Raw genomic sequence first — 25,681 nt, forward strand, 5'->3', positions numbered from 1 at the left:
TATTATGAAACATAAAGAAAAGGCGGAATTGACAAACTATTTTTTGAAAGTAAATTTCTGAATTCCCCTTTTTAATCCTATCCTTTTTTCTGAAAATTTATGATGATCCGAACGAAAGGCTCTTTCATTTTTTACGCCTGACGTACCACAAAGATGACAGACATATTGCGACAATTTGCGATTAAAGTGAAAGAAAAAGGAATGAGGGGGTTTCTTGTGAATTGAAAAATATATGTGAAAAAAGGTACTTTCTAGTATTCACCAACATTTATTATTTCTCAGAAGGAAAAGGAAACGACGGCTAGATGGGACTTATTTATGTTTTGATTGACATGGTAACAACATCATACGTTCCATATTGCGTGAGCACTTATCAAGTAAATTGAGAAATGAAAGTTTATATTGAAGTCCTTGTAGATCAATTTATACGAAGATACTTGTGTTTTGGACTTCTAGAATTCTAAAAAAGGGGAAAATTCACAAAAGTGGGTCTCATTAGGAAAATTCAAATTTTTTGAATCACGCTGTAGCATGGAATTACCGCAGTAATTAAGTCACTAAAAATAATGCAACTTTTTCAATTTTTGAGATGTAGTGAGCATCTTGGAGCTCACAGAAACATGGCTCGTCAGGTACATCATATAAATCTATAAATCATATAAATTTCCATTATATACACTTGTCGTATAATTTTTTGAAAGGTTTACTTGTTACATGGAGCTCCGTCTGTAAAAGTGAACATATAGTTTCTAATTTAAGAATTTTTTTTTTAAAATTAGAAATACTTCCAAAATAAGTGAAAATGTGTGAAGAAATGAGCATATGAGTGAGTAAAACTTTAAACAACTGAAAATGATAGTGAAAAATGTTCAACTTACAGTATATTTTTCATAACTTTCTAAATGTTTACATTCGTTTCAATTTTCCTCTTGAAGATATCGCTAGTAGGAAAATTGTTTCAAATCGCTCCTATAGTGCTAATAATGCCCAAATATCATAGTAAAACTTTATCAAACTTTTTTGTAATTTTTTATGTGCATTCAAAATTTTCTGCAAATTTTATATTTCAGTTTCGTTGCAGTTGTTCGTATTTTAACATTCTAAAAATTCGAAGCAATACTCGAGATTACTCGAAAAAAATCGCATTTTTGAAAAACTTGGCAATTTATCAAAACTTTAGCTAACAATTTTTTAAATCTAACAGTCAGAGTCTATTACATATATTGCTCAGTCATGTAGGATTTGTGTTTATAATTATAATACCCCACTTTAATCATGGTTCAAGGTACATATAAAATACGGTAACTGAATTTTGAGCCAAATTAAGTTTCAAAACAAGAAAATAAAGTCAAAAAGTCTAGTGTACTAAGATAGTAGGAAAAATGAACAAGAAATTAACAGCGTCATCTCAATTTCATGGGAGAGAAACTAATCCGTCTCCTGATGATGTTAGTCGTGTATTTCTAAAAGAGAAAAAAAAGTGTGTACGGACTGGAACAAAGTGAAGTATGTATGAAGTAAGTGTCGAAGAAGAAAAGCAGAGCCATAACAGGAGAAAATGAAGGAGAGACCGAACACGCGATCATATGTTAATCGGTCCATTGGGAACCGACCGGCGTGGGGACTTCGAGTCGATAAGTGGGGCGAGAAGAAGCATGAAACATGGTTCAAGAGTAAGAGAATAGACCGCCCAACTTTTTTTGTGCGGGGAGAGCTGGAAGCAAAAAACACTTGAGCGAACGGAATGAGACTGGGGGAATGGAAAAAAGAAGAAGCCACGTCATTATGCGGGGACGAATGGGATGTGAAACGAATTGAGCAGTGGATCATCGATGAGGGGAACGGCAGAGCAGAGATCCGAACGCTATTATCCAGACGCGAAATTTTGTGATTTTTTTGTGACTCAAATACAGTACAAAATTTTTTGTTGAATGCGAAAAGATGTGCACCTTTAAAAATAAAGTACTTTCAAATTCTCGTTTCTGCGGAATTTTCATTCATTTTTCCCTCGATTTATTTTGAAAACTTAGTCTTTATTGAGTTTCTGAATAAATATATAATTGTTTATCGGAAAACAATGAGTAGTCGCACAGGCTGTCACATAACGGTTTGATCTACAAAAAATGCGGGAATTTTTTTTCCCAGATTTCGTCAGCACGCTCGAAACCATGCGAAATCAGTTGAGATGTCTGCGTCTCACCTCCCGCATTTTTTGAAGATCAAACCGACATGGGGCATTCTGACACCATGGTGTACACCACGTGTAAATAGTCGCGAATAGTCGATAAAAGTTCTGCAGCCACGAGTTTGTAATTACAGTACTCTTTCAAGGCGCATACCTTCTTGTATTTAACAAAAAAATTGTCGTGTCGAGACCGGGAACTGTGTTTTAGCGCAAACGTCGTAAAAGTAATAAAATGGTTTTTTTCTCAAAAATTGTTTGAATTGTAGTTTCAGAACATTCATTTTGCTAGATAATGTCGCGATTACGCTTGTCTAGTTCAGGCATAGTTTTGACGTAAATCATCACCGACCATGCATGGCTTGTCAAACACACGAATTGACTCAAGATTTATTAGCTAATAGAGTTTCTAATTTTTAGATCAATATTTAACAGAATTGTCAGATAGGGAAAAGTCGTACACGCATCAATGAAAACTGGTAATGGAGAATCATGGGGATTTTAAAAGGTAGGCAGGTTGGAAAATGGATGTTTTGATTTAAAATATACAGAAATGTGTAAATGGATATGATAATCAGAAATGTACAATTTCAAACGACTGAACATGCATGTGGCATATTGGACATAGTAGAGGTATCTGCTTCTGGAAGGTATCATTGCAAGGTTCACAAAAGCAGAGATGATTGCATGGGCGGAGCAGAACACGTTTCTCAGTCAATTTACACAGGAAACATTGAAGTCGAGCTTCGTTGATAGAATCTTCAACCGATCTGAAAGTGACATATTGAAGAGGTGGGTTGAATTTTTTTTGATAATGAACTTTTTGATATTACATGGTAATATAAAATGTTAAATTACAAAAAAAAACTGATAACATTTTTTGAATAAGAACACATTAATTTTCACAGGTACATTTTTTAAATAATTTTTACTATTCGAACAACTTGATCATGTTCAAAAATTCAAAAAAAAACCTACTTTACACCTGCTTTTGGTGGCTTTGGTCCGTGGATTGCTTCTACTGTGCGACGAATTGGAGCAGCTCTGGAAATATTAAAATTAATAAATTCAGTAGCAAACATTGTTTCGGAACTTACCGATTATCGACTTTTTCGATGAATCCCAGAATAAATTTGATTGGATGCAGGAGAACATCGATAATTCGTGTGACAATTCGGACCTGAAAATGTGTTTTCTTTAGTTAAAATTTTTAAATAAAAAAAAGAAAATATATATTATTAACTCACTTGAGGGAAAATGAAACCAACAACTGTGTAGACGATGGACACTCCGTACGGAACCACAGTGTATAGAATATAACTGATAAAGCTTTCACGTGGTGTTGATGACAATCGCCTATAGACGTACAAAGTGATCAATACAGTAGCAATAAACAGGAATAGTGATAGGGATGAAAATACAGGAAAATTTGTGAAGAACCAGTTAGTAATTCGAACAGGAATCGTCACAAAATAGTAAACTGGATAGAACAGCTTGAAAATGTAGTCAAATGCTGTTCTGGATGCTTGAAGAGCATCATCCGGTTCTTCTTGTTCTAATTCGGACATTTTTATGGATTTTTACAGATGATTCACAAGTGAATTGACTGAGTTTACTCGAAAATGTCACGAGAAAATTGCGAAATTAGCCAAAAAGTGCCTAGAAAAACACAAATGGCTGGGAAACCCAAAACTCGTGTACTCCTCTCGGACAACTTTTATTTTTGTCTTTTTTCGCGAACTTATTCTTGTGATTGAAGTTCCAACGTTTTATTTTAGATAATTTTTGAATAAATATTGTTTAAAATATTAAACCATTTTTAAAAAGTAGAATGGCATCAACTCGACCAGATAACGTCCTAGTTTGGATGGCCAGCCGTGGAAGTTACGTTGAAAGTATGCCAGGAACCATCCTCCGAATAAAAAATGCCTCTAAATTTGGCGAAAATCTTTATGGTAAGTTTTTTGTGTTTTTAGGAAAGTATTTTTTATAATATAATTTTATAGGATTCAAAGATCAGCCTGGAGAATTGGTAGAAGTGACATGGGATGCAATGTTCAAATTACGACCAACACTTGTTGAAGTAGACTTTGGTAGAAATCCTTGTGACGAATTGGTTAAAGTGATTGAAAAAAATTATAATAATGAACAGGTATCATTATTTTAAACTATGTAAATTTACCAAAACTGGTTTCAGATCAGCCATTTCTTCGAGAAAGTAAAAGCCCTATCGCTTCATATGACAGATATCACATCGGAAAGTTTACTGAAACTTATGGATAAATTCACTTTACTGGCTGCATTCTCTTTTTCTGAAACAAAATTTTCCACACCGGAGTGGGCAACAATTTTGAAACGATTGTCAGAACTTAATCTGCGCGGAATTGATCTTTCCGATAATATTTTGAGTGAAGTTCAACAACACATCGATGTATCATTAATGAAATTGTCTGGAAATCCTGGAGTTGATGTTAATGAGTTCAAAAAAGGAATCGAATTTGTGACAGTGAAAGTTCTAGCGGTTCAAGAGCTGAAATTCCTGGGAGAAACGGACGCTGAGCAACTTCTCGAAGTTCTGCCCCAATCGTAAGTCTACAAAGCTTTTAGAATTGTAATATTTTGTGATCTTCCAGATTTCCACGTCTTGAAACACTCATCTGGGATTGGAATGTCGTTGATCCAGAGTTGAACTTCGATGAACGGACCAAGAAAGTTCTTGATCAGCTTCTCTTTGTCAATAAGCAATTGAATCTAGGATCTCTTGCCGTCGTTGCATATACACCAAATCCAGAAACTAAAACCGCAATCGAATCAGTTGCGAGGACACTGAAAGGAAGTATTAAAGATGTTCAACTGCACCAGTTTGCTACAAAAGGATTATCTGATGGAATGGCCAATTTCTCACTTATTGTTGCTGGAAATAATGAAAAAGCGATGAAAGAACTCATGGATATGTATATGGTAGATCGATCTACTATGCCTCCAATGGGGTAATAAAGCTCTGGAGTTTAGAAATTCAATTTTAATTTTTCAGAAAATTGCTCCGACTTTGCGAGGAAGATATTGTTCCCATCTATCCAGCAATTACGATGGATTTTGGAGGATTCAATAAAAACCGTATTCGTCAGCTGTACACAGAAAGCCCCACTGACTGAACATATTTCCTCTTTTTTGAATTGTTCAACTTGTTTTTGTTACCGTTTCCCTGTTGTTTCTAATAAATTGAGTTGTTTTAAAAGAAAAATTCTTATTTACACACAGGCAAGAAAAATAGCGACATATCTACAAGGCAAGCACGGGGATAAAAATACTTTTGTTTAAAAAAGTTTTAAAATTATATTAGGCACGGGATACTTCACTTATAACGCAATTCTTAAACGGTTTCCAGCCCCAAGGTTTTTCAAGTCGTCCTCGAAGCCCTCGATGGAGTCGATCACTCATTACAGCCAAAAACTCTGGATAGGAAAGTGTTCCATCATTGTTCTCGTCAAAGATTCGAAATATCATTGAAACAACGACCGGATCCAATTCTTTTCCAATAGTACATCCAACAGCTCGAGCAAATTCCGGTTCCGAGACTGGTACATTACTGTTCACATACAAACGAACAGCACTTTGAAATTCAGCCAAATTATTCAGGAAACGACTGAAAGTTGCCCATTGACTAAGACTGATGCCTGGCTCATCGTCATCTGATTTCTCTTGCACTCGTTGAAGATATTTGTGATAGTCATCAAAATTTACGATACTGTAACGGAGAATGAGACGGGCGAAATCGACAGGTGAAATTGCGGTCTTGCCACGAGCGAATTCGTAGAACTCAATTTCCATTAGCTCTTCTTGTAGGTTTTCATAAAATCTGAAAAGAAAATCAAATTTCCTCTACGAAAGCTGGATTTTATGCTTTTAATTACCCTGACGCGAAATTTCGCGTTTAGAATATAGTACCCGGTCTCGACACGACAATTTTTGTTAAATTCTAACTGTGTGCTTTAAGGACTACTGTAATTTCAAACTTCCATTGCTGTGGAATTTTCATCGATTTTTCATAGTTTTTTCTCAGACTATAATCTTCCTTTCAGTTTTTTTTTATTTAAAAGTATGTTTTGATGGAAAACTATGAAAAATCAATGAAAACTTCACAGCAACGAAAGTTTGCAATTACAGTACTCCTTAAAGGCGCACACCAGTTTGTTTTTAACCAAAAATTGCCGTCTCGAGATCGGAAACCGTATTTTTGGCGCAAAATTTCGCTTCTGGGTAACATCAGAAAAGTGTACTCACTGCTGGAATTCGTCGAAGCTCAGCGTAGCATTTCCTCTCAAACCGAATAAATGTAAGAGCAACGTGGTATCTTGCTTTCGAACTTCTTCTTCACTTTTCTGAAAAGGTAATGGTTAGTAAAAGACACGTATCAAAGCTGGGGAGTTTGCATGAACATGAACGAGTCGGGTGCCTGAAAGTGTCGCAGCTTTTGAAGCAAACATTCGGGCAATCTGGAAAAATTGGAAAAGATTTGAGATATGGTGAAGAAGTTGGGATGATGTTTTAGTAGGAGAAGTGGGAGAGAAGAGAAGAAAAGAAGCGCGATATTCAACAACAAACAGGCGGGAAATTGGAGGATGGTAGGCACTGAAGTAATTTTTTTTAATTTTGAAGAAGAATCTTCAGTGCTTATCATACTTTCAAACTCTATGCATTTACACGACTCGGAACATGCAAACTTCCTGAATTAAATTCAATCTTACAGTGAACATAACAGCATACGAATCAGCTCCAGTGAAGAGACGATCAGCTCCAATGCGACTGACAGCGAAATGATAGTCGGCGGCGTCGAGTTGGCAAGACTAAACAACAGAGAAAAAAGAGAGATGAAGGAAAGTTAAAGCATCAAGTTTTTTGTAAGCATTTGTAGTGGAGATGAGTGTGTGTGTGTGTGAGTGTAAGTGTAAACGCTTACTTCTCGTCTATCCTCTTCATCTGAAGCTGTTGATGGTTGCACACGTGTCGTTGAACGCAGTGATGACGTTAGACTACGAATCTAAATTTATCAACATTCTAAATTCTAGGTTCTACATAAATATGATTTTTCTATTAAGATTTGAGTAGGGGATAGGGAAATTAGGAAAGAAAACTTTTCTGTTCTTCAAATGAGTACTAAAAAAATATTGAAAATCTAAAATTTAACATTTTTAACTGAAAAAAAGCAAAAAGAAAATGTTGAATACAAAATCCAAGAAACTAATATTACAACTATTCAGAAGCGGGTTGCATAAAAGGAGAGATACCATCGGCGCATGCTTTTTCTTCTTTTTTTTAATGTTTTTAACTGAAAAAATGTTTTCATCGCACTGAAACTCACTCTATTAGAAACTTCATCGTCAATCGGGTTTTAAATCAAATCATATTAATGGGGTTAATATAATAAAACTTATTTGGGATGCAACTCACGCATTCGATTAATTAAAGTATTTTTTCATACAACAGCAAGCAAATATCGCACTTCTCTTTGCTTTTTCTCTTCAAATTTTGCAAACTAAAATATTAATTCAAAAAAACTCACAAGCATAAATTCATCTCTATCGATGTTTCCATTGTCATCTTCATCGAACATCAAAAATGCTATTCTGAATGCAGCTTTTGACTCTGAAATTGAAATTTGATTGAAATTAGACTAAAATTAAAAACTAAAAACCGTACTTGTCAAAAGTGTAAGAAGGAATATGTATTCCGAGTATGAAATTATTCCGCTTTGATCCATTGTTCGGAAAAAATGTTTTCCACCACTTCGGAATGGGGGTGTCTTTTTGAGAATTCGTTGAATATCCTTTTCCTTCAAAACCCTTCTATAAACTCGTTCTCTTGGAGCGTCCAGTGTTAGAGAATCGATGAAATCCATTGGGCTCATGTAGATAACATCATCATATTCAACTGAAGCAAATTGAAGAAATCTGAGTTCACGTTTTGTGAGTTTATGGTCGGTTGTGACATTGTGGCGTGAAGCGTCGTCACTTCCATCTGTAACTTTATGAAAATGTTGAAGCAACGCTGTAATGAAGAAACAAACCGAGAATTCCCGCTCTCGCCGTGTCAATTAATTGATAAGCACCAATTGATGTTCCGATTCCTGCGGCAGTTAATACGGCGACATTTCTAGCAGATGTTCGTTCAACAATTCTTTGATTCAGAATATGCTGACGATGCTTCGTGGAAAATCCCCAAAATCGAGACAACACTCGCTTCATCGATTGTCTGAAATATTTTTGATTGCAATTTCCGTTCTCTCGAAACGCCAACTGTTTTCAAGTGTTTGGTGTAATAAAAACAATTTCCTCTCACTGTCTCCCCTGTTACACGAAATTTGTTCTTTCCGCTCTTTTAATGCTTAAAGTTTTACAACAAGAGTTTCGCTTAATGCTACGATTAAGTACTTTTCAATTTATCAATGAGACAGGTGTGATCAAAAAATGATAAGAAAATAGTAAAATGGTTGAGAGAATAAATATTGGTAATAAAGTTTCTAGTGGTTTGGTGAAAAATTCAAGCTAAAATCTTTTGAATATAGAATGCAAAACATTTAGTTTGAAAAATAATTCAAAAGCAAGCAAAGAAAATGAAAAAAACTGAAATTGGAAAGCGGAAATCAACATTATCGGAAAAAAATATATTGTCTCATTTGTCTCTCTTCTCCGAGAGGAGTTCACAGGCGGAGTTTTCTAGGCCACCACTCAAGAAAAACGCGGCTGTTCAAATTTATTTTCCTTCATTAATGAGACGCCCGGCGCCAGCAGTCTTGTTTACCGCCCAAACACTACTATGGCATTGTTTCCGCTCTCTCAGTGTGCAAATTTCAATGACGATGGTTGTTGGAATGCAAACGATAAGACGATGTGCGGTGTTATCTGAAACTGGGTAAGCAAGATTGGCACGTCCTAGGCCAAACACACACACACACACACACCCATTTTACTCATTTCTGTCACCTGCTAAACAGGCAAAACTTTATTTTTTAACTGAAAAATGACTCGTCAGAATACTTCCGAAAGTGACAACACACAACGACCACCAATACCTCAATATGATACTGTTGACGTGAGGAATAGGTCAAATTAGACTCTAAAAATCAGTTTTTGTTCTAGGATATTGATGAGCTAACCGATGCTATGGATAAGGAAGATCATCACCATCATCACCACCATCATGAGCATCATCATCAGCATCAAGGCATTGCTCAATATGATACTGTAGAGGTAGGAGTACTGTAGTTTGTTTTGTAAATTGGTTTTTAGGAAGTTGAAACTTTGGAAACTGTACATCATCGAACCTCGTTGAATCAAGAAGTACCAACTCCTCAGAGACGTAGCCATCCACAATATGATAATCTAGATGTGAGAATAAATTATTCATCCTCTTCATATAATAAAAGTATTTTTAGGATATTGATGATCAAGAGTATATTACTGAAGTTGAAGTGAAATCCAATAGAGGATCAACATTAACCACTCGTCCGCATGTTACTATCAAACAGGTCGAGAAATTGAGAAAAATTTCCAGAGTTTGTGATTTAAAAGTTATAGGATGAGATTGAGGATATTGGAGAAAGACAAGTTACTGTTATTGAAATCGCATCACAAAAAGGCTCAACAAAGAGGGTAGCACCAAGAAAAGTAAGTTTTTTTTCTATTTCACTCCTATCTATCTCTCTCACTGAAAAACTTCTATTATAATATTTTTGTCTTTCTTCCATTCTTCAAAATTTATCTTTTGCATTCCAGTCTAGAAATGAAAACGATAATTTTTCTCATGTTTAATTGTAAAAAAACGCCTAGAGTTGCCACATTTTCCAAAATTGGAAGTTTTGAAAAGTGTACAACATTTATGTAGGTTAACCCTGTAGGCAATCTACAAATACAAATAGTTAAAATGTAATTAAAATATTAAAGTCTTAGAGTTAAAAGAACGTCTTTTTGGTCAACTTCCAAAAATATGATAGGTGAAAACTGAGTAATTATCACTTTTGCTAATAAAAAGTTCAATTTTTTTGAGAATATTCACAAATTTGTTGTTATTTCAATTACATAAGAGTAGGAAAAATGTTTTTTAGAAAACTTTCACAGTGGTTTGGGAATAAAGTATTAATTTTCTGCAAACATGATTTATAATAATCTATTTTTAGCTCACAGTGAAACATTCTTTCCCTCGAAAACAAAGAAAAACACTTAGTGTTATCAAATTCTTCTTGGCTTTATCTTTCATAGCTTTTCTGGTTTTTCTCAACAAAAAAAGGATTTTTAATATTCCTACAAAATCTGAAATTCTTGTTTTTTCCAGGACTACGCACCGTCAATTCCACTCCCAGAACATCCTGCTCAACAATCTGCACCACCCACGCAACAATCTCGGTTTGATTTTCAGACTATTTTCTTCTTTTTCTTACTTTTGATGCCCGATATTTTTGTTATGCTCTAATATGTAGAAAAATTTAAATATAACATAGATGAAATACATTATTTTGCAACTGAAAAAAAAAACCAAATTTTGAGTTTTTGCAATAGTATTGAGATATGTACATTTTCTTAAATTAAGAATTCTTCCAGCCCACAAACTACCTCACATAAGCCACCAAATCCTGAAATGGAATTTGACATTGGAGTTAAAAATATTGCTCCTGTACTTATTCATAAGATGAACATGGATGATCGAGACCCAAAAGATTCTGCACAGTATTTGAATGTAAGTTTTAAAACTGCAAAAAATGTAGGCCAAGTGTCTACGTCTGAGTGGAGACTACACTTACTACACACAAAATATGCCTACTAGTGCCTACTACCAAAAAAAGTGTGCAATTTTTTTTTCCAATTTCCAGTTGAATTGTTGAAAAAAATTGTGTTAAGAATAGCATTTTTCGGTAAGACGTAGGCATGCAGGCAGGCAGGGTAAGCATGCAGAAAAGAAGACGTACCTATTTACATACTTGCCTTGGGTATAAGTTTGAATAAAAAACATGTAAGCCATAATGCGACCTAAGGCAGAGCTCTGCCTACCTCCACAAGTTGAAAAATCAGGCAAGAAGACGTACCTACCTACCATGGCAGATTTGAGTTTTTTGAAATTTTGGGAAAAATAACCAAAATCTCGTTAGAATTTAATTTTCAAAATTCTTTGTTAAGTTTTCAATATTCAGACATCGTTCTTCGAAGTTTTCAACGAGCCAAGTGAGCAGTATCATAGTATTGCATGTGTCTGGACATTGTCTTTCAAAGTAGGTCTACTTGAAAGTTAAACTCTAATTGTTAATTTTTAGATTTTTGAAATAGTTCGAATCTACAGTTACAAGATTCTTACTCTTATTTTCGGACTCATCATTGCATTTTTGGGCGGAATCTTATTCGCTTTATTTGCATTTTTGAACATTTGGATCTTCCGGGTAACCTTTTAAAAATCGATTTGATTTCATTATTAATTTCCTCAATTTTCAGCCAATCCTCATTCTGACCCGAATGGCTTTTGCACAGATTGTCTTGATTTGGCCAATGTTCTTAATTTACATAGTTCGTCCATTCTTCTACTCAGTTGGAGCAATCTTTTCGACTGCACGACTACATACATCTCGTGGAGAACAAGTTGTGGAAGTATGGGAAAAACACATTCATCATGTTTAATTTTATTTTTACCCCATGATCATTATTGGTTGTAACCGTTAACTGTATACATACAGTTTAACTCTGATACAAAACTGCGCCTTCCGTTTAATATTTTTAAATAAATTAATTCGATAGCATCAAACGCTGTACAGTCTTATATATATATAATAGAAAAACTATTAATTGGAACATTATCCCGGTGGGTCTCACCACGAGACAAAGTTTATGGTAGCCACCGGCTTTCACCTTTGCCTTCACTATTATATATATATATATTTTTTTAATTTGTTGAAATAAAATATTCTATGTCTATTCTTTTAAATACGAATTTAAATACCTAACTTTTTTGTTGAAAGCAGAGAAAGAAAATTTTCTTTTTAAAAAGTATTTTAAAAAGTATTGCCAGATTTGCTGGTTACGGTAAAAAAGTACGCAAACACCAAACGTGAAGTGCAGACATTGCGTTTTACCGTACTTCCGTGTTCTTTTTTTTTAATTAATTTATTTTTCTCTTTTTTACGTCACTTGTTGAATTTTTGCGATTTTTATTTATTTCTACATTTTCAATTGCAATCTCTTTGGATCAGATTGCGAAATTCTCTGCTACTAATGTAAATTTTATTTATTTTCTGCAAAATTATTATTGTTCGTTTCAGAAGCCGCTACGATTACCTATCCGATTGCCGAAACAACGTTCTATTTGAAAATTAATGGTATTTTTCGTTTCCATGGTTAACCTTTCGTCTATTGTTATATTTTTCAGTCAGCCAATTCTACATTGAGTCATGTCGGGATTGATTCTGATAATGAATCTGTTTACGATCTGATGTCTTCGTTGGAGCATCGGAAGAAAGTCGATGATGAATTTCAATTAGTATTTCAAAAAGCGCAGGAAGCTATTAATAAAGGAATTCAACCAAGTTTGATCCCCGAAGGCAGTTCTGGATCTTATTTTGTCTATGGATTGGAAGGAGAAATTGTTGGAGTTTTCAAACCAAAAGACGAAGAGCCATTCGCTTCTCTCAACCCAAAATGGCCAAAGTTTTTTCAAAGGTTAATATTTTTAAATTTTATAAACTTATAGCATTTTTTAAACCTTCAGAATGCTCTGCTTTTGCTGCTTCGGACGTGCATGCCTTATCCCTAACACCGGATACCTTTCTGAAGCCGCCGCTAGTATTGTGAGCGAGATGCTTCAGCTGGATGTTGTTCCAACAACTCGAATTGTGAAGCTCGCGTCTCCATCATTTTTCTATTCTCGTTTCTTTGGTCATTATGATGTTCGTCCGAAAGAGGGAAGTTTCCAACTTTATGTCAATGGCTATGAGAGTGGAAATACTGTTTTTGCTCGTTGGAATTATGACAAAAACTTGTTGAGTGATGAGGAAGGAGCTAAGTAAGCAAATTTGTGTTATTTATTTCTAAATCTTTTAAAAGTATTTCAGGTTCCAACTTCTCTTCCAGAAAATGTGCATCGTCGACTACGTCATCAGAAACACCGATCGCCACATGGATAATCTCCTAGTCAGACACGTTCCAGGAGAGGAGATCAATTTGGCTGCTATCGACAATGGATTGGCATTTCCAGTTAGACATCCGGAATGCACTTCAAGATTCCGCTCATTCCCGTTTCGTTGGTCCAATCTTCCATGGGCTCAAGGCGAGTTCGATCCGGTTCTCCGTCGTCACGTGCTTTCACTGCTCACTCCGCAGTTTGTTCATAGACTGTGCGTTGATTTGAAGGTAATCGAAAGTGATATTTCAAGAATAATTTTAAGGAAAAAATTAAATTTTTCAGAAACTTTTCCGTCACGGAATCGCTAGCTCCAACTACATGCTTGTGAACAGCCAACTTCGTGTCGTTCGTGGACAAATTTGGAATCTCCGTCAGGCTATTCTCGCAAACGAATCGCCTGGTGAGATGGCTTGTCGTGATCCGATTATTGTCAGCCGAAGGTAAGATTTTCACTTTTCTCTAGAAAACTGCAATGCTACATTCTCATTTTCAGTTCAGACATCGTAATGAGCAACCCACCACCGCCTCGTGGGATGATTGGTTTATTGTCAAGTCACCTAGCTACTCCAAACAACAACTCTTCTGATGTTACCATGAAAACCGCCATTGAACACGAAAAAGAAAATAGCACGGTTCCAGAAAATCTTATAACATTGTAGTGAAGATGTGTTCAATAAAAACATTATTTTTATTATTTACTAGTCTTGATTGGCACATAGTCGGAAAGTTTGTCGGTTTTTGGGGAAATGACAGATTGAAGCGGGGAAAATGATTGTAAACAATAAATTAACTATTTTTTGAGATTTTACAATGGACGCTTGTAAACAAAACATATGACACCATCCTTTTGAGCTTCGCAGTGCTCCGTCGTACTGACAAGATATGTGAAGCCTGTTGTTGAGCAGATGACGTCAACACTGCTATCTGGGAATTGTTGAAGAGCATTATCATGGATTGCTTTCTTCGAAGCCAAGGCATCATTTGCGGCAATATTCTGAAAGGATTTTTAATCTTACAAACTGTCATTCAAACACATACCGTAAGAACAAGCTTCTGTAGTATCTTGCTATTGCACTTTTCGTCGGTAACAGCAGTTTTTGCAGCTCGAGCCTTGAAATCTCCAGAACTGGCAGATTCATCGTCTCCATCATCTTCTGTTGCTGCTTGCTGTTGTGCTGCGATGTCTTCTCCTAGTTGAGCATCCAATGGATTGGCTGTAGCTTCGACAGGTGGTGGTGGATTCTCAACTTGTTCCAATTCTTCTTCTACCAATTCTGTTGCACCTCCTCCTGGTACTTTTCTGCTTCGGAGCATGATATATTTAACTTGTTGTGTACATGGTTCCTTTGGTGAGTGGAAAACCTGATCGACCGGTGGCTCGCCTGCTGATGTCTCGGATGCTTCGTCAACTTGTGCAGCTGTGGCACCGGCTGCAGCGGCTCCACCCGCATATCCTCCACCACCACTACTTCCACCACTGGAATATCCTCCTCCACTGCTACCTCCACTTGAGTATCCCCCACTTGGAGCATGTGAGAATGATGGAGCTGGTGGTGGTGGTCCACCGTATGATGGCGCCGGGAGAGATACTGGAGCTGATGCGAATCCTCCACTTCCTCCTGAAGCGTATCCACCGCCTCCTCCGCCGCCACCGCCTCCACATCCGCCACCTGAAACTCGAAGCTTATTGAATTTTCACCAAAGATCTGACGAAGCCTTACCTCCACCTCCTCCGCATCCACCGCCTCCTCCACCTCCACAACCTCCACCTCCTCCACATCCTCCGCCACCGCCTCCGCAGCCACCTCCTCCTGAAAATAGCAAATTTTTGGTTTAAGCTCTAGATACCTGACGTCAAAATTTACTTTGACGTCACATTTTTGGAGAGGAAGGTTGCCATGTTTTTCAGAGGTCAACTCGAGATCAGAACACTTTGAGTACCCGATACCAAAAATTATTGAGTTGCTAATTTCTCTAGGATTCGAAGTTGAAAAGCTTCTTACCACAACCACCTCCTCCGCTTTGAACGTAGACTGGTTGAACTTGTGGACAATATGCTGCTGGTGGAGCTGGACATGGTTGTGGTGGGGGACACACTGGACATGATGGTGCTTGTGGACACTGTAAATATATTTAATAACTGTGGGATGTCAAACTGCAATTTAGATTTAACTTTGGAAACTTGTTCGCCATTTCTCAAAAAATCCTAAACTTTGAGATCCTCAATTTCTATGTACATAGTTAAAATTACCAAAATATTAGAAAACGTCAAAATTTTAAGTTAAACAATTTGAGATTAAAACAATTTTTAACTTATAGATATCTCGAGTTGAACATACCGCAGTCTTCTTTATTCTAGGTAAAGACCACGGTAGGTCGCGACAAGAAGACTAATTCATGGTTAGACGCTATTTAAATGAACACTAAAAATTAATAAACTAATATATTCGAAAATTCTTACCGCTGGAGCACATCCACAACTTGCTGGCTGTGGAGTTCCACATCCACAGCAGCATCCGCCGCCGCCACCACCACCACCTCCACCCATTCCGAAGAATATCGCGTGACACAGTGTCAAAGTAGACACCGACAGTAATAAGAGTCGGAGCATCATCTTGATGAGGATGCCTTGTTGGTTACAAAATGGATAAATATCTCTCGCGCTACGCCTGCTTCTCGCATATTTATACAGGAGATCCCGAGAATGCCTCCTCAAGTGACCCAGATAGCGGTTCAGCCACTCGGATGTCTAGTTTCGATCAAACTGGTAATGTAATGGATGATGATGATCGCAACGGGATCAGATCTCTCTTGTGATGGAAATGTTCTTTCCTTGATGCTGCTTCCTCATTATTTACTCGCTTATCACTTTCGCTGCTTTGCGAAACAGAAGCATGCAAGGGAACAGCCAAGTGATTTATGGGATTAGTTGGAACAAATGGACAGATACTTTCTGAAATACATTACCAGTTATTGTAGTTTTTTGTTGTTCGGGTAATAAATGATGAGTTGATGAGAATAGCATCTGTCTAATATCTCTTTTGTTCAAAATACCGGGATTTAGTCTTTCTTTTTTCAGTTTTTTTTTCAGATTTCCGAATCAATTGGTTCCTGTTGTCTGTCTGATTGGCGTCATTCAATTTGTTGGTGGAAGGAACGCGACTAGAGACTGAAAAACAATAACATGTGTCAGTTTGTACTATGCTCGATTATTCGTTGTGTTCCACATTCTTCAGTCTCTAATTTTTTCAATTCTAGGGCAGTATAAATTTAAAGCAAAATATCTCATTTCTAGCCTGATTTTCGAAAATAAAACGATTTCGAATTTGATTTATCACTGAGATTTTATCGTTATCATGGTATGTTTTATGGTAGATTATGGTAGGATTGCAGACAGATATGAAGTACAAATATGGAAAGCGTTCTGTAAGTTTGTGAGTTATGGTGCATCGTGACCGTCAGCAAAATTGAATTTGAAATCTTTCATTCATTTACAACTAAATATTGATTGTTTTAATTACTGTAATCCCGCTCTTTTCTGAAAATCATAATTTAAGGCATGATTTTCAGTGTATGTTTTAAGTGTTAAGTGTATGTTTTAAGTGTTATTTCTTAAGTATTAAATAGAAAAAACAAAAGAAAACTGCTAAATACCATAAACTTTCCTCTCGCTGCGAGATCTATTCCAGTACATTTGTGAGCCTTTAAGTTTTTGTAGTGACATATTTTTATTTTTCTCGAAATTGAAGCTTTAAGATGTTATTCCTGTTTTATTTAAAGTCATTCCAATCTTTCTGCTAACTTTTTCGTGATTTAAGAAATGTTTTAACCGAGTATCATTTGACGTATTCATGCCTTTCTCTTACTCGCTGATTGTTTCAAGATGAAGCTTTTGCTCCTCGATCCCCCTTCATATTCACTTTTTTACAATGATCATTTCGACGTCACAAATCATGTGATTGAACCCTGTCTAGAGACAGAGAAAACTTTAAAAGATACAATGTCTCTGACCACTTTTGATAAAACCTTATCGTTCACCTTGTGTTCAGCCACGGGAAAATCAATCGTTCTTTTCTCACTCAAGTACACCCACTCTGAAACGAGAGAGACTGTGGGAAAGTGAGAAACGCAGAGAAAAAGAGTGATGCAACTGCGCTCCAAAGTACATTTCGTACTGCTGCCATTCATTGTTGGATTCGAGACAAAATCATATGATCTCGTTGCGTTCTCACTCTTTTTCCCGTTTTTTGAGATTTTTAATGTTTAAAAACCTTTCCTCGCTAGAAATTAGATTTTTGTTTAAAATGTCTGAAAACTCGATAAACTTTCAAATAAAATTGGAAATTGGAAATCACGTGACGCAATAATTTTGGGAAAAAACTCAAATTCTTAAATTTATTTTTGCTTTCTATTTATATTTTGTGCAAGGAAATATTAATAGTAAATATTCAAATCTAATTTACATTTAATTCTTCTATATTTTCGCGAATTCAGGGAAACACTTTTCCTTTTGATTAAATTTCTTCAAAAATTATACTTATCCACGTAAATGTATATTTTCAGAGATGAGATCATTAGCTAGAGGAGTCACCACGAATATTAGCAAACTAATCGAAGCTAGACCGAAGAATACCGGTCAAACTGTCTACTTGACGCACGTCAAATGGGTTACTGGAAAATCTCAATTAGAACACTATTTCAAGCGATACGGGTCAATTCAAAGTGTTAACATGTTCTACGTGAGTTTTTTATTTACGCCGAGAAAAAATCGCAATTCTTAATTTTACAGGATCCCGATACGGGCCTTCATCGTGGATTTGCATCGATAACCTTCGATTCAAAAGATGGTGCGAATAAGGCGATTGAACAACGACCGCACGTTATCGATGGAGATCGGGTATGGCTTCTAAACTTGCTATAACTTCAAATAAGCATCGAAAAAGTTGATTTTACTTTTTGTTAGTCGCTTTCTGTGTTTGCTAGCGGCAAGTGAAAGTAAATTAGTGACTCCTATCAACCGGTTACTTTCGCCGTTTTTTGAAACGAAAAACACATAAACGGTTTATTATGTTTGAGTTCCCGCGCAAAATTATGATTAAAGTTAAATTATCGATTTTTTTTGTCAATTTTGAAATTTTAGCGAATTTTTATCGGGTTATCAATACGGAAAAATGTCTAAAAATTTAACAAAAAAAATAAAAAAAATATATTTTACGAGTGAAATAAAATATTAATTTTAAAATCTGATTCATTTAACAAATGTTTCAAATTTTCAGGTAGACGTCGAGCCCTATATCCCGCTCATTTCAAAAAACAAGAAGAAGGATTTGATGCTATAAGCACCTAATCATCGTGATCTCTCCTCTACAGTCTCTCTCGAATTTAGTCAATTCATTTTGCATACTCTTTTTATTGATTGATTTTCCTATTTGTCACCTCTAATATCTTATTTCATTCTCTGTTATAGGTTTTCTGTCCTTAGCGTCGAACGCCTTCGGATTGTTCGAACAAACCTACCGGTTCGTCATTTTCGTCTCCTGTCTCCCCCTCGGTCCAATTTTTCTTTAGTTTCATCAGTTCTTTGATGAATTGTAAATACTAGCCTGTTGTTTTTCAAACAAGAAGAACGTTATATATATTTTCTTATTTTGAACAAAGGTCTAATATCGAAAAAAGAACAATCTATCAACACTTTAAAGAACGCAATACTAAAAACCGTGTGTGTTGAAAACCGGCAGCGTGTAAGTTTCATAGGCGAAGTCCTCCACATGTGTAGTATCATTATAAACTCCAATATAATCAATCTCGAGTCGGAAATCACCATCTATACGATCCATGAGTACAATTCCGATGGAGCTTGTATCTTCTAGATTCACTCTGTACTGTCTGTCTTGAATTCTTCCAGCGACAGTATGGAAAAACTTGGAAAATGGAATCTTCTCATATTGCCAATAAGGACCGCCGTGAGTGTGAAGAGGATGAGAAAATGAGTCGCCCCACGTGAAATCCATTGAAAGTGGTGAATGAAGCATGATTTTGTAACTTCGACCGTCTCCTCGAACCTGAAACAAAAATTATTAGGGGGTTTACAATTATTAAATTTTATTGACTCCAATCGATTTTTAATTTTTAGATTTTTAAAACTTTGCAAAAATTGAAGAAATAGGAAAAAAAATTGAATTTCAGCGCAAATAAATAATTTAGTTTCAACATTTTTGCATTTTCTGTCTATTTATATTAATTGTTTTCCGAATCATTTTCATAATTTTTTGCCGAAAAATGTCTGAAAAATTGAGACATTTTTCAAATGAAATATTGAAGAAAAAATTAAGAAAATCCAATTACTACAGCTAATATCAAACAAAACTAATAGGTTTTTCATTTGCGCGCGAATTAACAAAAATTGCCTTTTTTTTAAATTTTCATAAATCAGTTCGGAAGTTCAGCTTTAGCTTTTGAATAACAATTCTCTTAATTTTTGGGAAGTTCTCCTAAAATAAATAGTTTTATTACCAACCTTCAACAATAAATGAGAGAAATTTCTCCACTTTGACAAAAACTTTTTCCGATTAAACGCCTTCCGATCTTCTAATTTCATTGAAGCCCATCCAGCTCGTTCAACTCTTCCATCTTTAAGAACTTTTGTTGAAATATTTCCGCTGAAAACTGCAGTTCCTCGATCCGAATTTACAAGAGAACACGTCGAGAAGCCTTCTTTCCAATCACTATCGCAACCGATTTTCCAAAGATCTAATTTCTGAATTATTTTTAATTATTATTTTTCTTTGAATTGAAATCAAACCTCTTGAGTATCAAAACGATAATCAACACGAGCCTCGTTATGTCTCACAAATCCTATATCTTCCAGGAGTTCCGTTTTTTCGATCGAAACGCTGTTGAAAGCATTTTTTATCTCTTCAGAGAGCTTTGCTCCTTGTGTTTTACGCGTATTCGGAAGTTCAGCTACCAACTCTTTGATGGAAAAATCCGGATCGTAATCAACTACTCCCTGTGAAACAAAAAAATATTAAAACAAAAAATTAAAATTATTACCTTTGGATTTGGAAAGTTAGTATTGATCGGCACGGTACTTGTTCCAAAAATGCCGACTTTCTTCTTTTCCAGTAAATTTGATTTTCCAGCAAACTTCTGAACACAAATAGTTATTAAATAAGAAAAAAAAATGAAAGAAATGTAAAAACCTGAAGTTCTGATTCTTTCTTTTCTGCCACTGTCCCAGCTGCCGATGTTGATTCCTTTGAGAAAAATGCGCAAGATGTAATTGTTACCCGTGGTAAGAAATTTCTCACTGGAAAACTAGTGATCATTCTGAAAATGTGTCAATTTAAGTTCAAAATGAAGAGAAAAAATGAAAAAATGCATTGCGGAATTTTTGTTCGAGAGGACTTCACGAAGTGCAATGGAGCGCGATTGCTCAAACTTTTTTGCGGGACTTTTCAGTTTTCGAATGCGTTTGTTTACTGCAAATTAATTTGCGAAACTGATTTTTTTTAAATTTCTGCCATCAAAGTTTAAAATAATTATCTTTCAGAATGCCATATACATTCGAGAACTCAGAAGCTCTGCTCAAAAACTTGAAAGACGCGGCTCCGTACATATCAGCTGCCGAACGCTTTGCATCTTTCAAAGGATTCGTTTATGATAAGAGAATTAACATCGCCTGTACTTCCGAAAAGGTAACCGTATTGCGATTTCACGAATATAATTTGTTCTTGAGCTTGCACGTGCAGGATTCTATTCGACAGCCTCACCAGAATTCCCCGCTTCAGCCAAATGCCCGTTTTGTATGCTGGAAATCAATTTCGAACAGTGCGACGATCCATGGGAGAAACACAAATCAGGAAGCCCACACTGTGAATTTGTCATGATTGGAGAAATCGAAGAAAGTGAACTTTCTTTCCGAATCATATCCAATCTTGCGATACGACACGCAACAGTGAGACTTTACGAAGAGCTACTTGGAATCGTAGCGACATTGGAAAATGGAGACATTGCTAATGGTAAGTAGCATACATTTTTATATATTTTACTCTTAAAGAAAACTTTTCAGAAAACCCGATTACCCGCGCTGACGCCACCAGGAAATTGATTTCATTCCGATCTTCTAGCAAGCTTCTCACTTTTGATCATCGACTTGCCACATTCCAAAATTTCATTTTCGACAAAAAAAGGAATGTAAAATGCACTTCAAAGAAGGTGAAGATAATGGAAGATTCAATTTTTGTAACGATCAAATTTTCAGCTCGCCAAAGCTGGATGGTTTTCTATTGCCAACAAAAAAGATAAAACTTCTGCAAAATGTCCATTCTGCCTTGTTGAGCTGGACTTTGACGAATCAGATGATCCGTGGGAAGAGCATCAGAAGTTCAGTGCATCCTGCGATTTTATCAAACTAGGCAAGCTTGATGAGAAAAAATGGACTGAAAATGAAGCATTAATGCTGGGAGCAAGAATCACGATTATGCAAAAATACGAAAAAGGAAGTTGGTTGATTGACGAACTCGAGAAAGAAAATAGAATTGATGAAATAATCAAGATTCGAAAAATTATGATCAAACCAAATCATGTTCTCAAACGACGTCGATGCAGTATTTAATTTATATTTCGACTTTTTATCTGTAAACTTTTGCCTCCCTCCCCGACCTGTTTAACATCCGTAATTCATTCCAAAAATGTTCTAATTCGAATGAATATGTTTTCCTAAACATTGAAATCTGTGTTTTCTTCAAATTTTACAGGTTACCATTTGAGACAGAATTTTGGATGCCGAGCTGGTTCGAATCCTAGTCTATTAATTTGTTTTGAACTTATGATATTAGTTTAAATGTGAATGTGTTACTTTCCTTCTCGAAAAACGAAAAATAATAATAACAATCAAATTTTTCTTTGTTTTGGCATATATAAAAATGACATGAACCGCCCATTTTTAAGGGAATTTTATTGTTTCCATTAGGGAACAAGATAAATTCCTGAAAGAATGTGGTGGCAGTGAATTGTTGCGGACACTCTTAGTCGTGATTCTGTAAATGCTATAAAACATTAAAACTTTCTTTCCATAAAAACGTTCAAAAAGATAACAATCACAAGAATATTCCTGAAAACTACAAATTTTGTTACCTCATTTGTTGCACTCTCGACATTAGCCCGACAGCCTCGAAATACAAGTCCTCTCAAACTAGAAGTATAAGTGTCTAGAAAACTTGTAAAAATGAATACGACTTTTCGATAAAATCAGACTTTTCTTTTTGAAACTTACATAGTGTACGACTAACATTCGAGGCGTTCCAATTTTGAGAAAATATTTTACTTCCAATTAAAAAAAAAATTTAAAAACAACATCATTTGAAAATAGCTATTGTAAAATACGTATCTTATAGTTAAACCCTATAAATAAAAAAAAAATCTGTGAAAATTAGTAAATGTGATTTCGAAATAAATGAACTATTTCTAGTAAATGACTGGAAGTAAAAAAGTAAATACGATCTTGAACTGAGTGAATCATTTTTAGTAACCAAAAAAATCAATATAAGTAGTAAATTAGACGTCGAAGTACATGAAACATCCACTATAAATGAGTTATTTGGTAAATTAGACTATTGATGAATGAATTTTGTCAAATTTTAAATGTGTGTTTTTCTCAAATTTTACAGGCCAATTGTTTCATTCGACATTTTTTTGTGAGACATACGTACGTATCTTACAATTGGAAGCAAGTAAATTTCAAAGCAACAAAGGTTGGATTTCAGCAAGTCTCGCCGCGATCTTACTGTAGACTACCAGGATGTTTGAGACAGTTTGCCGAAATCAGCTTTTCCAGAAACAAATCTACGGAAAACAGGGTGGATTAAAATTTTTAATCACTTGCCACTGAAAGTTACTACAAATTTTAATTTCAAAAACTGTCTAATTCGAAATTCTTTCATTAATGATTTTCCCAAAAATGTTAAAGTTTGTCATTTTAGACAGCATTTAATTTTTAAAGTATAAAACTCAAGGTTTTAGATTTAAGATTTAGAGATACGCGGACATTTAGAAAATATTATGGAAATATCAATCAAGAACCTGATATCTCGCCACGATCCTACTGTAGGTTACAGTACCTCCAAGACAGATCTACTCTTGAACTCCACGAGGAGTAACTTGAACTTATATTTTTTAAAGATCTTACAATTTGTATTTAGCATTCAAAGTGGACAATCCATATTTAATTTGCAGTTTGTTATCTACATGAAACACTTTAAATAAAATGTGGATTGACCATTCTAAATATTGACTACAAAAATTCAAAAACTAACAGCAACTGTAAAAGCTCACCACTTCTTCTCGAGCTTGAGGAAAGAGCTCAGCATTATTAATCGCGCGACACCTTTTTTTTAAAAAATATATTGTAAATACGAAAATCGAGAAATTATTATGTAGTTTCGTTCTTTAAAGTTTGGTTTTAGTGTGTTAATCCATTTTCAACGCAATACTTGATGACTGTTTTTTGAAGCTAAACTAATCTGAAACCTTTTTTAAAATGTTGAGACAACAATAATCGTATGATCTCATTCTCAAACAACAAAAATCCCCGAACACTGACTAATCTGACCAATGCCATCTCAACCTTTTTACCCTTTTTCCTCAACCACACCTCATGAAAACATGCGTCATGCGCGGAGGCAGAAGAGAGCAAACAATGCGTCATGCAGCGGACTCCCTAGCGCCCGGTTATCGATTCTCGTAAGCAGTTTGTGTCTGTTTCCATCTCACCTTCCTCCATTTCACTATCAATTGCAATAGTTGATAGTACGAAGCTTTTTTCCATCTATTGTCATGTGGCAGAATCAACCACAACAATTCAATCAGTATGGTAATAATAACAACAATTACTATAATATAATCGCTGAAACAACTACATTCAATCCAAATCCAAACGCTTCAATTGATTTTGTCGTGACTCAAGTGGATCGATTGTCCAATCAGATTAACAGTTTAGTTGCTGATGTGAGTTTATTTTTTACGATTTTGACAATTTTATCTAAACAATTTTTTTGCATATATTAATTCAGATTTTTGTAACCAATACCATAGTTTCAATATTTTTATATATGTTAAAAATCTAAAGATCTGACTCATTTCATAAACTAACAAAAACAACTCGCGTGACTATGTTGTGAAAAGGTCATTACAGAAATTATAATCTGAAATAGAAAAAGTTGGGTTTCCCAATTGAACTTATTGCCTCATCAATTGTAAGCTTGCTTTTGTCCCTACAAGGTAGGCGTTACTTGCCTGCAACGAGACTTGGTTCGACTCTTAACGGATGCGACATTACTCTTAACGGATGCGTAGGTGTAGGTCGTCTCAGCTTTCGAGGCGAGAAGGCACGTCAGGCAATTTATTTGCCTGCATAAAAAACTTCTCGTAGTTAGTTGCGAGACATATCAGTTAAAAATTCATGTTTATTCAACAATTCGATTGTTGTTTTTATGAGTTTTGGCAAATCGATGATAATTTTGATAAATCTTATTAGATTTTTGAAATTAAAAAAAAAAGACTATAGATTTTTTTCGACCAAGTTAAACAACTTATATTATAATCAATCTCTGTCTTCCTGTCTTGATTCTAATTCCAAATATTTCAGGGAGAAACAGCAGGTCTACAAATTGCTGATCGTGGGGTCGAAACTTTTAATCGAATGTCAAATGCTTTCAATAATGGAACAATACAAAATATCAATCGAATCGGGGTACGTAGAAATATTTTAAAGATTCCTTTACTTAAATTACCAATTTTGCAGGACATTGCAAGTGAAAAGTTTCACAACTGGCCAGTAACAGAACTCATTATTATGGTAACTATTGGTGCAGTTTTGGTTGTGATAACTGTAAGTTTTAATATTCTAAAATTGATTGAAACCTCAGAATTTTCTAGTTAATATTCCTCTTTGTCTTATGTGGAGAACGCGTCACTTTGTATCGGAATCGAAAGAAGTTGACAACTGAAATGGATATTGAGACTATCTGAAGACTTCATTCAATTTCCATATTATTATTGCTCGATCTCATTTTCATTTGTGTACTAAAAACTCCATGATTGAATAAAATAAAAGAAAAAGTGTATTTTGATTTGCATAATTCATAATTTCGTATAGGTATGTCCACTTGAAAAGGTGGCGTCGGGTTACCACACACACTTTCGTAACGGTCAAAAATATATTGTAACTACCAACTTTCTTCTTCCATGACTTCATTGCTACTACCACTTATTACAAGCAGGTTGGTCTAATTTTTCTGATGTTTTGACTAGATTTCGAATTATCTAACTAGGGAATGG

The 25,681-nt window shown here is 35.3% G+C and overlaps 10 protein-coding genes and 3 non-coding genes across 24 annotated transcripts; 9 read left to right on the forward strand and 4 right to left on the reverse strand.

The window, feature by feature from the left end:
* Nucleotides 1-2,558: 2,558 nt before the first annotated feature.
* On the reverse strand, nucleotides 2,559-3,797 carry C56A3.4 (RING-type domain-containing protein; the record flags this gene model as incomplete). Of its 2 annotated transcripts, NM_073953.7 has the most annotated exons (4): nucleotides 2,563-2,952; nucleotides 3,161-3,226; nucleotides 3,280-3,362; nucleotides 3,430-3,797. In NM_073953.7, 4 exons carry the CDS (start codon nucleotides 3,748-3,750, stop codon nucleotides 2,757-2,759), a joined length of 666 nt encoding a protein of 221 aa, NP_506354.2. In that variant the 3' UTR covers nucleotides 2,563-2,756. The 2 variants fall into 2 exon arrangements, with proteins under 2 accessions (NP_001129886.1, NP_506354.2); NM_001136414.2 differs by lacking the exons at nucleotides 3,280-3,362; nucleotides 3,430-3,797 and having other exon boundaries at nucleotides 2,559-2,952; nucleotides 3,161-3,264.
* Nucleotides 3,798-4,009: 212 nt separating this feature from the next.
* Nucleotides 4,010-5,416, forward strand: C56A3.5 (Leucine-rich repeat-containing protein). The gene is made up of 5 exons (NM_073954.9): nucleotides 4,010-4,137; nucleotides 4,189-4,334; nucleotides 4,380-4,768; nucleotides 4,816-5,172; nucleotides 5,217-5,416. Exons 1-5 carry the CDS (start codon nucleotides 4,014-4,016, stop codon nucleotides 5,335-5,337), a joined length of 1,137 nt encoding a protein of 378 aa, NP_506355.1. The 5' UTR covers nucleotides 4,010-4,013; the 3' UTR covers nucleotides 5,338-5,416.
* A 5-nt stretch (nucleotides 5,417-5,421) lies between these two features.
* micu-3 (EF-hand domain-containing protein) lies at nucleotides 5,422-8,440 on the reverse strand (the record flags this gene model as incomplete). 6 transcript variants are annotated; one of them, NM_001269593.3, is made up of 8 exons in its annotated part: nucleotides 5,423-6,041; nucleotides 6,467-6,564; nucleotides 6,622-6,678; nucleotides 6,931-7,029; nucleotides 7,143-7,223; nucleotides 7,746-7,828; nucleotides 7,883-8,200; nucleotides 8,250-8,434. In NM_001269593.3, 8 exons carry the CDS (start codon nucleotides 8,425-8,427, stop codon nucleotides 5,522-5,524), a joined length of 1,434 nt encoding a protein of 477 aa, NP_001256522.1. The 6 variants fall into 6 exon arrangements, with proteins under 6 accessions (NP_001256521.1, NP_001256520.1, NP_001256522.1 ...); NM_001269592.3 differs by lacking the exon at nucleotides 6,622-6,678 and having other exon boundaries at nucleotides 5,422-6,041; nucleotides 8,250-8,440; NM_001373147.2 differs by lacking the exon at nucleotides 6,622-6,678 and having other exon boundaries at nucleotides 7,883-8,206; nucleotides 8,250-8,440.
* Nucleotides 8,441-9,146: 706 nt separating this feature from the next.
* cav-2 (Caveolin-2) lies at nucleotides 9,147-11,965 on the forward strand (the record flags this gene model as incomplete). Of its 4 annotated transcripts, NM_001269594.3 has the most annotated exons (10): nucleotides 9,147-9,274; nucleotides 9,322-9,432; nucleotides 9,472-9,570; nucleotides 9,618-9,710; nucleotides 9,760-9,849; nucleotides 10,514-10,584; nucleotides 10,780-10,915; nucleotides 11,367-11,444; nucleotides 11,487-11,609; nucleotides 11,662-11,965. In NM_001269594.3, the coding sequence occupies 10 exons, from the start codon at nucleotides 9,203-9,205 to the stop codon at nucleotides 11,842-11,844; spliced, it is 1,056 nt and encodes a 351-aa protein (NP_001256523.1). The 4 variants fall into 4 exon arrangements, with proteins under 4 accessions (NP_001256523.1, NP_001256524.1, NP_001256525.1 ...); NM_001269596.3 differs by lacking the exon at nucleotides 9,147-9,274 and having other exon boundaries at nucleotides 9,346-9,432; nucleotides 11,662-11,844; NM_001269595.3 differs by lacking the exons at nucleotides 9,322-9,432; nucleotides 9,472-9,570 and having other exon boundaries at nucleotides 9,203-9,274; nucleotides 11,662-11,844.
* A 355-nt stretch (nucleotides 11,966-12,320) lies between these two features.
* Nucleotides 12,321-14,036, forward strand: C56A3.8 (Phosphatidylinositol 4-kinase type 2). Of its 3 annotated transcripts, none has more exons than NM_073957.7 (7): nucleotides 12,321-12,437; nucleotides 12,483-12,539; nucleotides 12,590-12,879; nucleotides 12,929-13,222; nucleotides 13,272-13,569; nucleotides 13,625-13,782; nucleotides 13,836-14,035. In NM_073957.7, exons 2-7 carry the CDS (start codon nucleotides 12,537-12,539, stop codon nucleotides 13,999-14,001), a joined length of 1,209 nt encoding a protein of 402 aa, NP_506358.3. In that variant the 5' UTR covers nucleotides 12,321-12,437; nucleotides 12,483-12,536; the 3' UTR covers nucleotides 14,002-14,035. The 3 variants fall into 3 exon arrangements, 2 of the variants coding, with proteins under 2 accessions (NP_506358.3, NP_001256527.1); NM_001269598.3 differs by having other exon boundaries at nucleotides 12,361-12,437; nucleotides 13,841-14,036; NR_023972.1 differs by lacking the exon at nucleotides 12,321-12,437 and having other exon boundaries at nucleotides 12,537-12,539; nucleotides 13,264-13,569; nucleotides 13,836-14,001.
* Nucleotides 14,016-15,984, reverse strand: grl-17 (Ground-like domain-containing protein). The gene is made up of 5 exons (NM_073958.3): nucleotides 15,804-15,984; nucleotides 15,346-15,463; nucleotides 15,064-15,153; nucleotides 14,381-15,012; nucleotides 14,016-14,336 (listed from the first exon to the last, which is right to left on the reverse strand). The coding sequence occupies exons 1-5, from the start codon at nucleotides 15,954-15,956 to the stop codon at nucleotides 14,148-14,150; spliced, it is 1,182 nt and encodes a 393-aa protein (NP_506359.1). The 5' UTR covers nucleotides 15,957-15,984; the 3' UTR covers nucleotides 14,016-14,147.
* Nucleotides 14,823-15,016, forward strand: C56A3.14. Its single transcript, NR_069891.1, has one exon. It is a non-coding gene; the product is annotated as an Unclassified non-coding RNA C56A3.14 (non-coding RNA).
* On the forward strand, nucleotides 15,317-15,491 carry C56A3.12. Its single transcript, NR_069892.1, has one exon. It is a non-coding gene; the product is annotated as an Unclassified non-coding RNA C56A3.12 (non-coding RNA).
* C56A3.13 lies at nucleotides 15,671-15,760 on the forward strand. The gene has a single exon (NR_069893.1). It is a non-coding gene; the product is annotated as an Unclassified non-coding RNA C56A3.13 (non-coding RNA).
* A 1,921-nt stretch (nucleotides 15,985-17,905) lies between the features above and the next one.
* On the forward strand, nucleotides 17,906-18,976 carry slrp-1 (RRM domain-containing protein). The gene is made up of 3 exons (NM_073959.11): nucleotides 17,906-18,081; nucleotides 18,132-18,239; nucleotides 18,619-18,976. Exons 1-3 carry the CDS (start codon nucleotides 17,908-17,910, stop codon nucleotides 18,679-18,681), a joined length of 345 nt encoding a protein of 114 aa, NP_506360.1. The 5' UTR covers nucleotides 17,906-17,907; the 3' UTR covers nucleotides 18,682-18,976.
* nuaf-1 (putative complex I intermediate-associated protein 30, mitochondrial) lies at nucleotides 18,974-20,673 on the reverse strand. The gene is made up of 5 exons (NM_073960.5): nucleotides 20,545-20,673; nucleotides 20,396-20,491; nucleotides 20,145-20,351; nucleotides 19,860-20,099; nucleotides 18,974-19,404 (listed from the first exon to the last, which is right to left on the reverse strand). Exons 1-5 carry the CDS (start codon nucleotides 20,668-20,670, stop codon nucleotides 19,051-19,053), a joined length of 1,023 nt encoding a protein of 340 aa, NP_506361.1. The 5' UTR covers nucleotides 20,671-20,673; the 3' UTR covers nucleotides 18,974-19,050.
* A 219-nt stretch (nucleotides 20,674-20,892) lies between these two features.
* bir-2 (Baculoviral IAP repeat-containing protein bir-2) lies at nucleotides 20,893-22,073 on the forward strand. Its single transcript, NM_073961.6, has 4 exons — nucleotides 20,893-21,039; nucleotides 21,081-21,363; nucleotides 21,414-21,559; nucleotides 21,606-22,073. Exons 1-4 carry the CDS (start codon nucleotides 20,896-20,898, stop codon nucleotides 21,957-21,959), a joined length of 927 nt encoding a protein of 308 aa, NP_506362.1. The 5' UTR covers nucleotides 20,893-20,895; the 3' UTR covers nucleotides 21,960-22,073.
* A 1,981-nt stretch (nucleotides 22,074-24,054) lies between these two features.
* Nucleotides 24,055-25,466, forward strand: C50B8.4 (t-SNARE coiled-coil homology domain-containing protein). Its single transcript, NM_073962.5, has 4 exons — nucleotides 24,055-24,349; nucleotides 24,990-25,094; nucleotides 25,146-25,232; nucleotides 25,280-25,466. Exons 1-4 carry the CDS (start codon nucleotides 24,179-24,181, stop codon nucleotides 25,370-25,372), a joined length of 456 nt encoding a protein of 151 aa, NP_506363.1. The 5' UTR covers nucleotides 24,055-24,178; the 3' UTR covers nucleotides 25,373-25,466.
* The last annotated feature ends 215 nt before the right edge of the window (nucleotides 25,467-25,681 follow it).

Source organism: Caenorhabditis elegans, chromosome V, assembly GCF_000002985.6.
Source record: "Caenorhabditis elegans chromosome V".
NCBI lineage: Eukaryota > Metazoa > Nematoda > Chromadorea > Rhabditida > Rhabditidae > Caenorhabditis > Caenorhabditis elegans.

What these genes read in the sequence shown, in the direction of transcription:
- C56A3.5 (NM_073954.9), top strand. Translation starts at nt 4,014, where the DNA reads ATGGCATCAACTCGACCAGATAACGTCCTAGTTTGGATGGCCAGCCGT. An exon ending in AAAATTATAATAATGAACAG is followed by an intron (nt 4,335 to 4,379) that starts GTATCATTATTT and finishes AACTGGTTTCAG; the next exon opens with ATCAGCCATTTCTTCGAGAA. An exon ending in TCTACTATGCCTCCAATGGG is followed by an intron (nt 5,173 to 5,216) that starts GTAATAAAGCTC and finishes TTAATTTTTCAG; the next exon opens with AAAATTGCTCCGACTTTGCG.
- C56A3.8 (NM_073957.7), top strand. An exon ending in GACTGTGCGTTGATTTGAAG is followed by an intron (nt 13,570 to 13,624) that starts GTAATCGAAAGT and finishes TAAATTTTTCAG; the next exon opens with AAACTTTTCCGTCACGGAAT. An exon ending in CCGATTATTGTCAGCCGAAG is followed by an intron (nt 13,783 to 13,835) that starts GTAAGATTTTCA and finishes TCTCATTTTCAG; the next exon opens with TTCAGACATCGTAATGAGCA.
- grl-17 (NM_073958.3), bottom strand. Translation starts at nt 15,956, where the DNA reads ATGATGCTCCGACTCTTATTACTGTCGGTGTCTACTTTGACACTGTGT. An exon ending in AAGCGGAGGAGGTGGTTGTG is followed by an intron (nt 15,154 to 15,345) that starts GTAAGAAGCTTT and finishes TGCTATTTTCAG; the next exon opens with GAGGAGGTGGCTGCGGAGGC. An exon ending in TACAGAAGCTTGTTCTTACG is followed by an intron (nt 14,337 to 14,380) that starts GTATGTGTTTGA and finishes AAATCCTTTCAG; the next exon opens with AATATTGCCGCAAATGATGC.
- slrp-1 (NM_073959.11), top strand. Translation starts at nt 17,908, where the DNA reads ATGAGATCATTAGCTAGAGGAGTCACCACGAATATTAGCAAACTAATC. An exon ending in AAAGTGTTAACATGTTCTAC is followed by an intron (nt 18,082 to 18,131) that starts GTGAGTTTTTTA and finishes TTAATTTTACAG; the next exon opens with GATCCCGATACGGGCCTTCA. An exon ending in ACGTTATCGATGGAGATCGG is followed by an intron (nt 18,240 to 18,618) that starts GTATGGCTTCTA and finishes TCAAATTTTCAG; the next exon opens with GTAGACGTCGAGCCCTATAT.
- nuaf-1 (NM_073960.5), bottom strand. Translation starts at nt 20,670, where the DNA reads ATGATCACTAGTTTTCCAGTGAGAAATTTCTTACCACGGGTAACAATT. An exon ending in CTAACTTTCCAAATCCAAAG is followed by an intron (nt 20,352 to 20,395) that starts GTAATAATTTTA and finishes TTTGTTTCACAG; the next exon opens with GGAGTAGTTGATTACGATCC. An exon ending in TCTCTCATTTATTGTTGAAG is followed by an intron (nt 19,405 to 19,859) that starts GTTGGTAATAAA and finishes TTTTTGTTTCAG; the next exon opens with GTTCGAGGAGACGGTCGAAG.
- bir-2 (NM_073961.6), top strand. Translation starts at nt 20,896, where the DNA reads ATGCCATATACATTCGAGAACTCAGAAGCTCTGCTCAAAAACTTGAAA. An exon ending in TCGCCTGTACTTCCGAAAAG is followed by an intron (nt 21,040 to 21,080) that starts GTAACCGTATTG and finishes TTTGTTCTTGAG; the next exon opens with CTTGCACGTGCAGGATTCTA. An exon ending in TAAAATGCACTTCAAAGAAG is followed by an intron (nt 21,560 to 21,605) that starts GTGAAGATAATG and finishes TCAAATTTTCAG; the next exon opens with CTCGCCAAAGCTGGATGGTT.
- C50B8.4 (NM_073962.5), top strand. Translation starts at nt 24,179, where the DNA reads ATGTGGCAGAATCAACCACAACAATTCAATCAGTATGGTAATAATAAC. An exon ending in TTAACAGTTTAGTTGCTGAT is followed by an intron (nt 24,350 to 24,989) that starts GTGAGTTTATTT and finishes CAAATATTTCAG; the next exon opens with GGAGAAACAGCAGGTCTACA. An exon ending in CAGTTTTGGTTGTGATAACT is followed by an intron (nt 25,233 to 25,279) that starts GTAAGTTTTAAT and finishes AGAATTTTCTAG; the next exon opens with TTAATATTCCTCTTTGTCTT.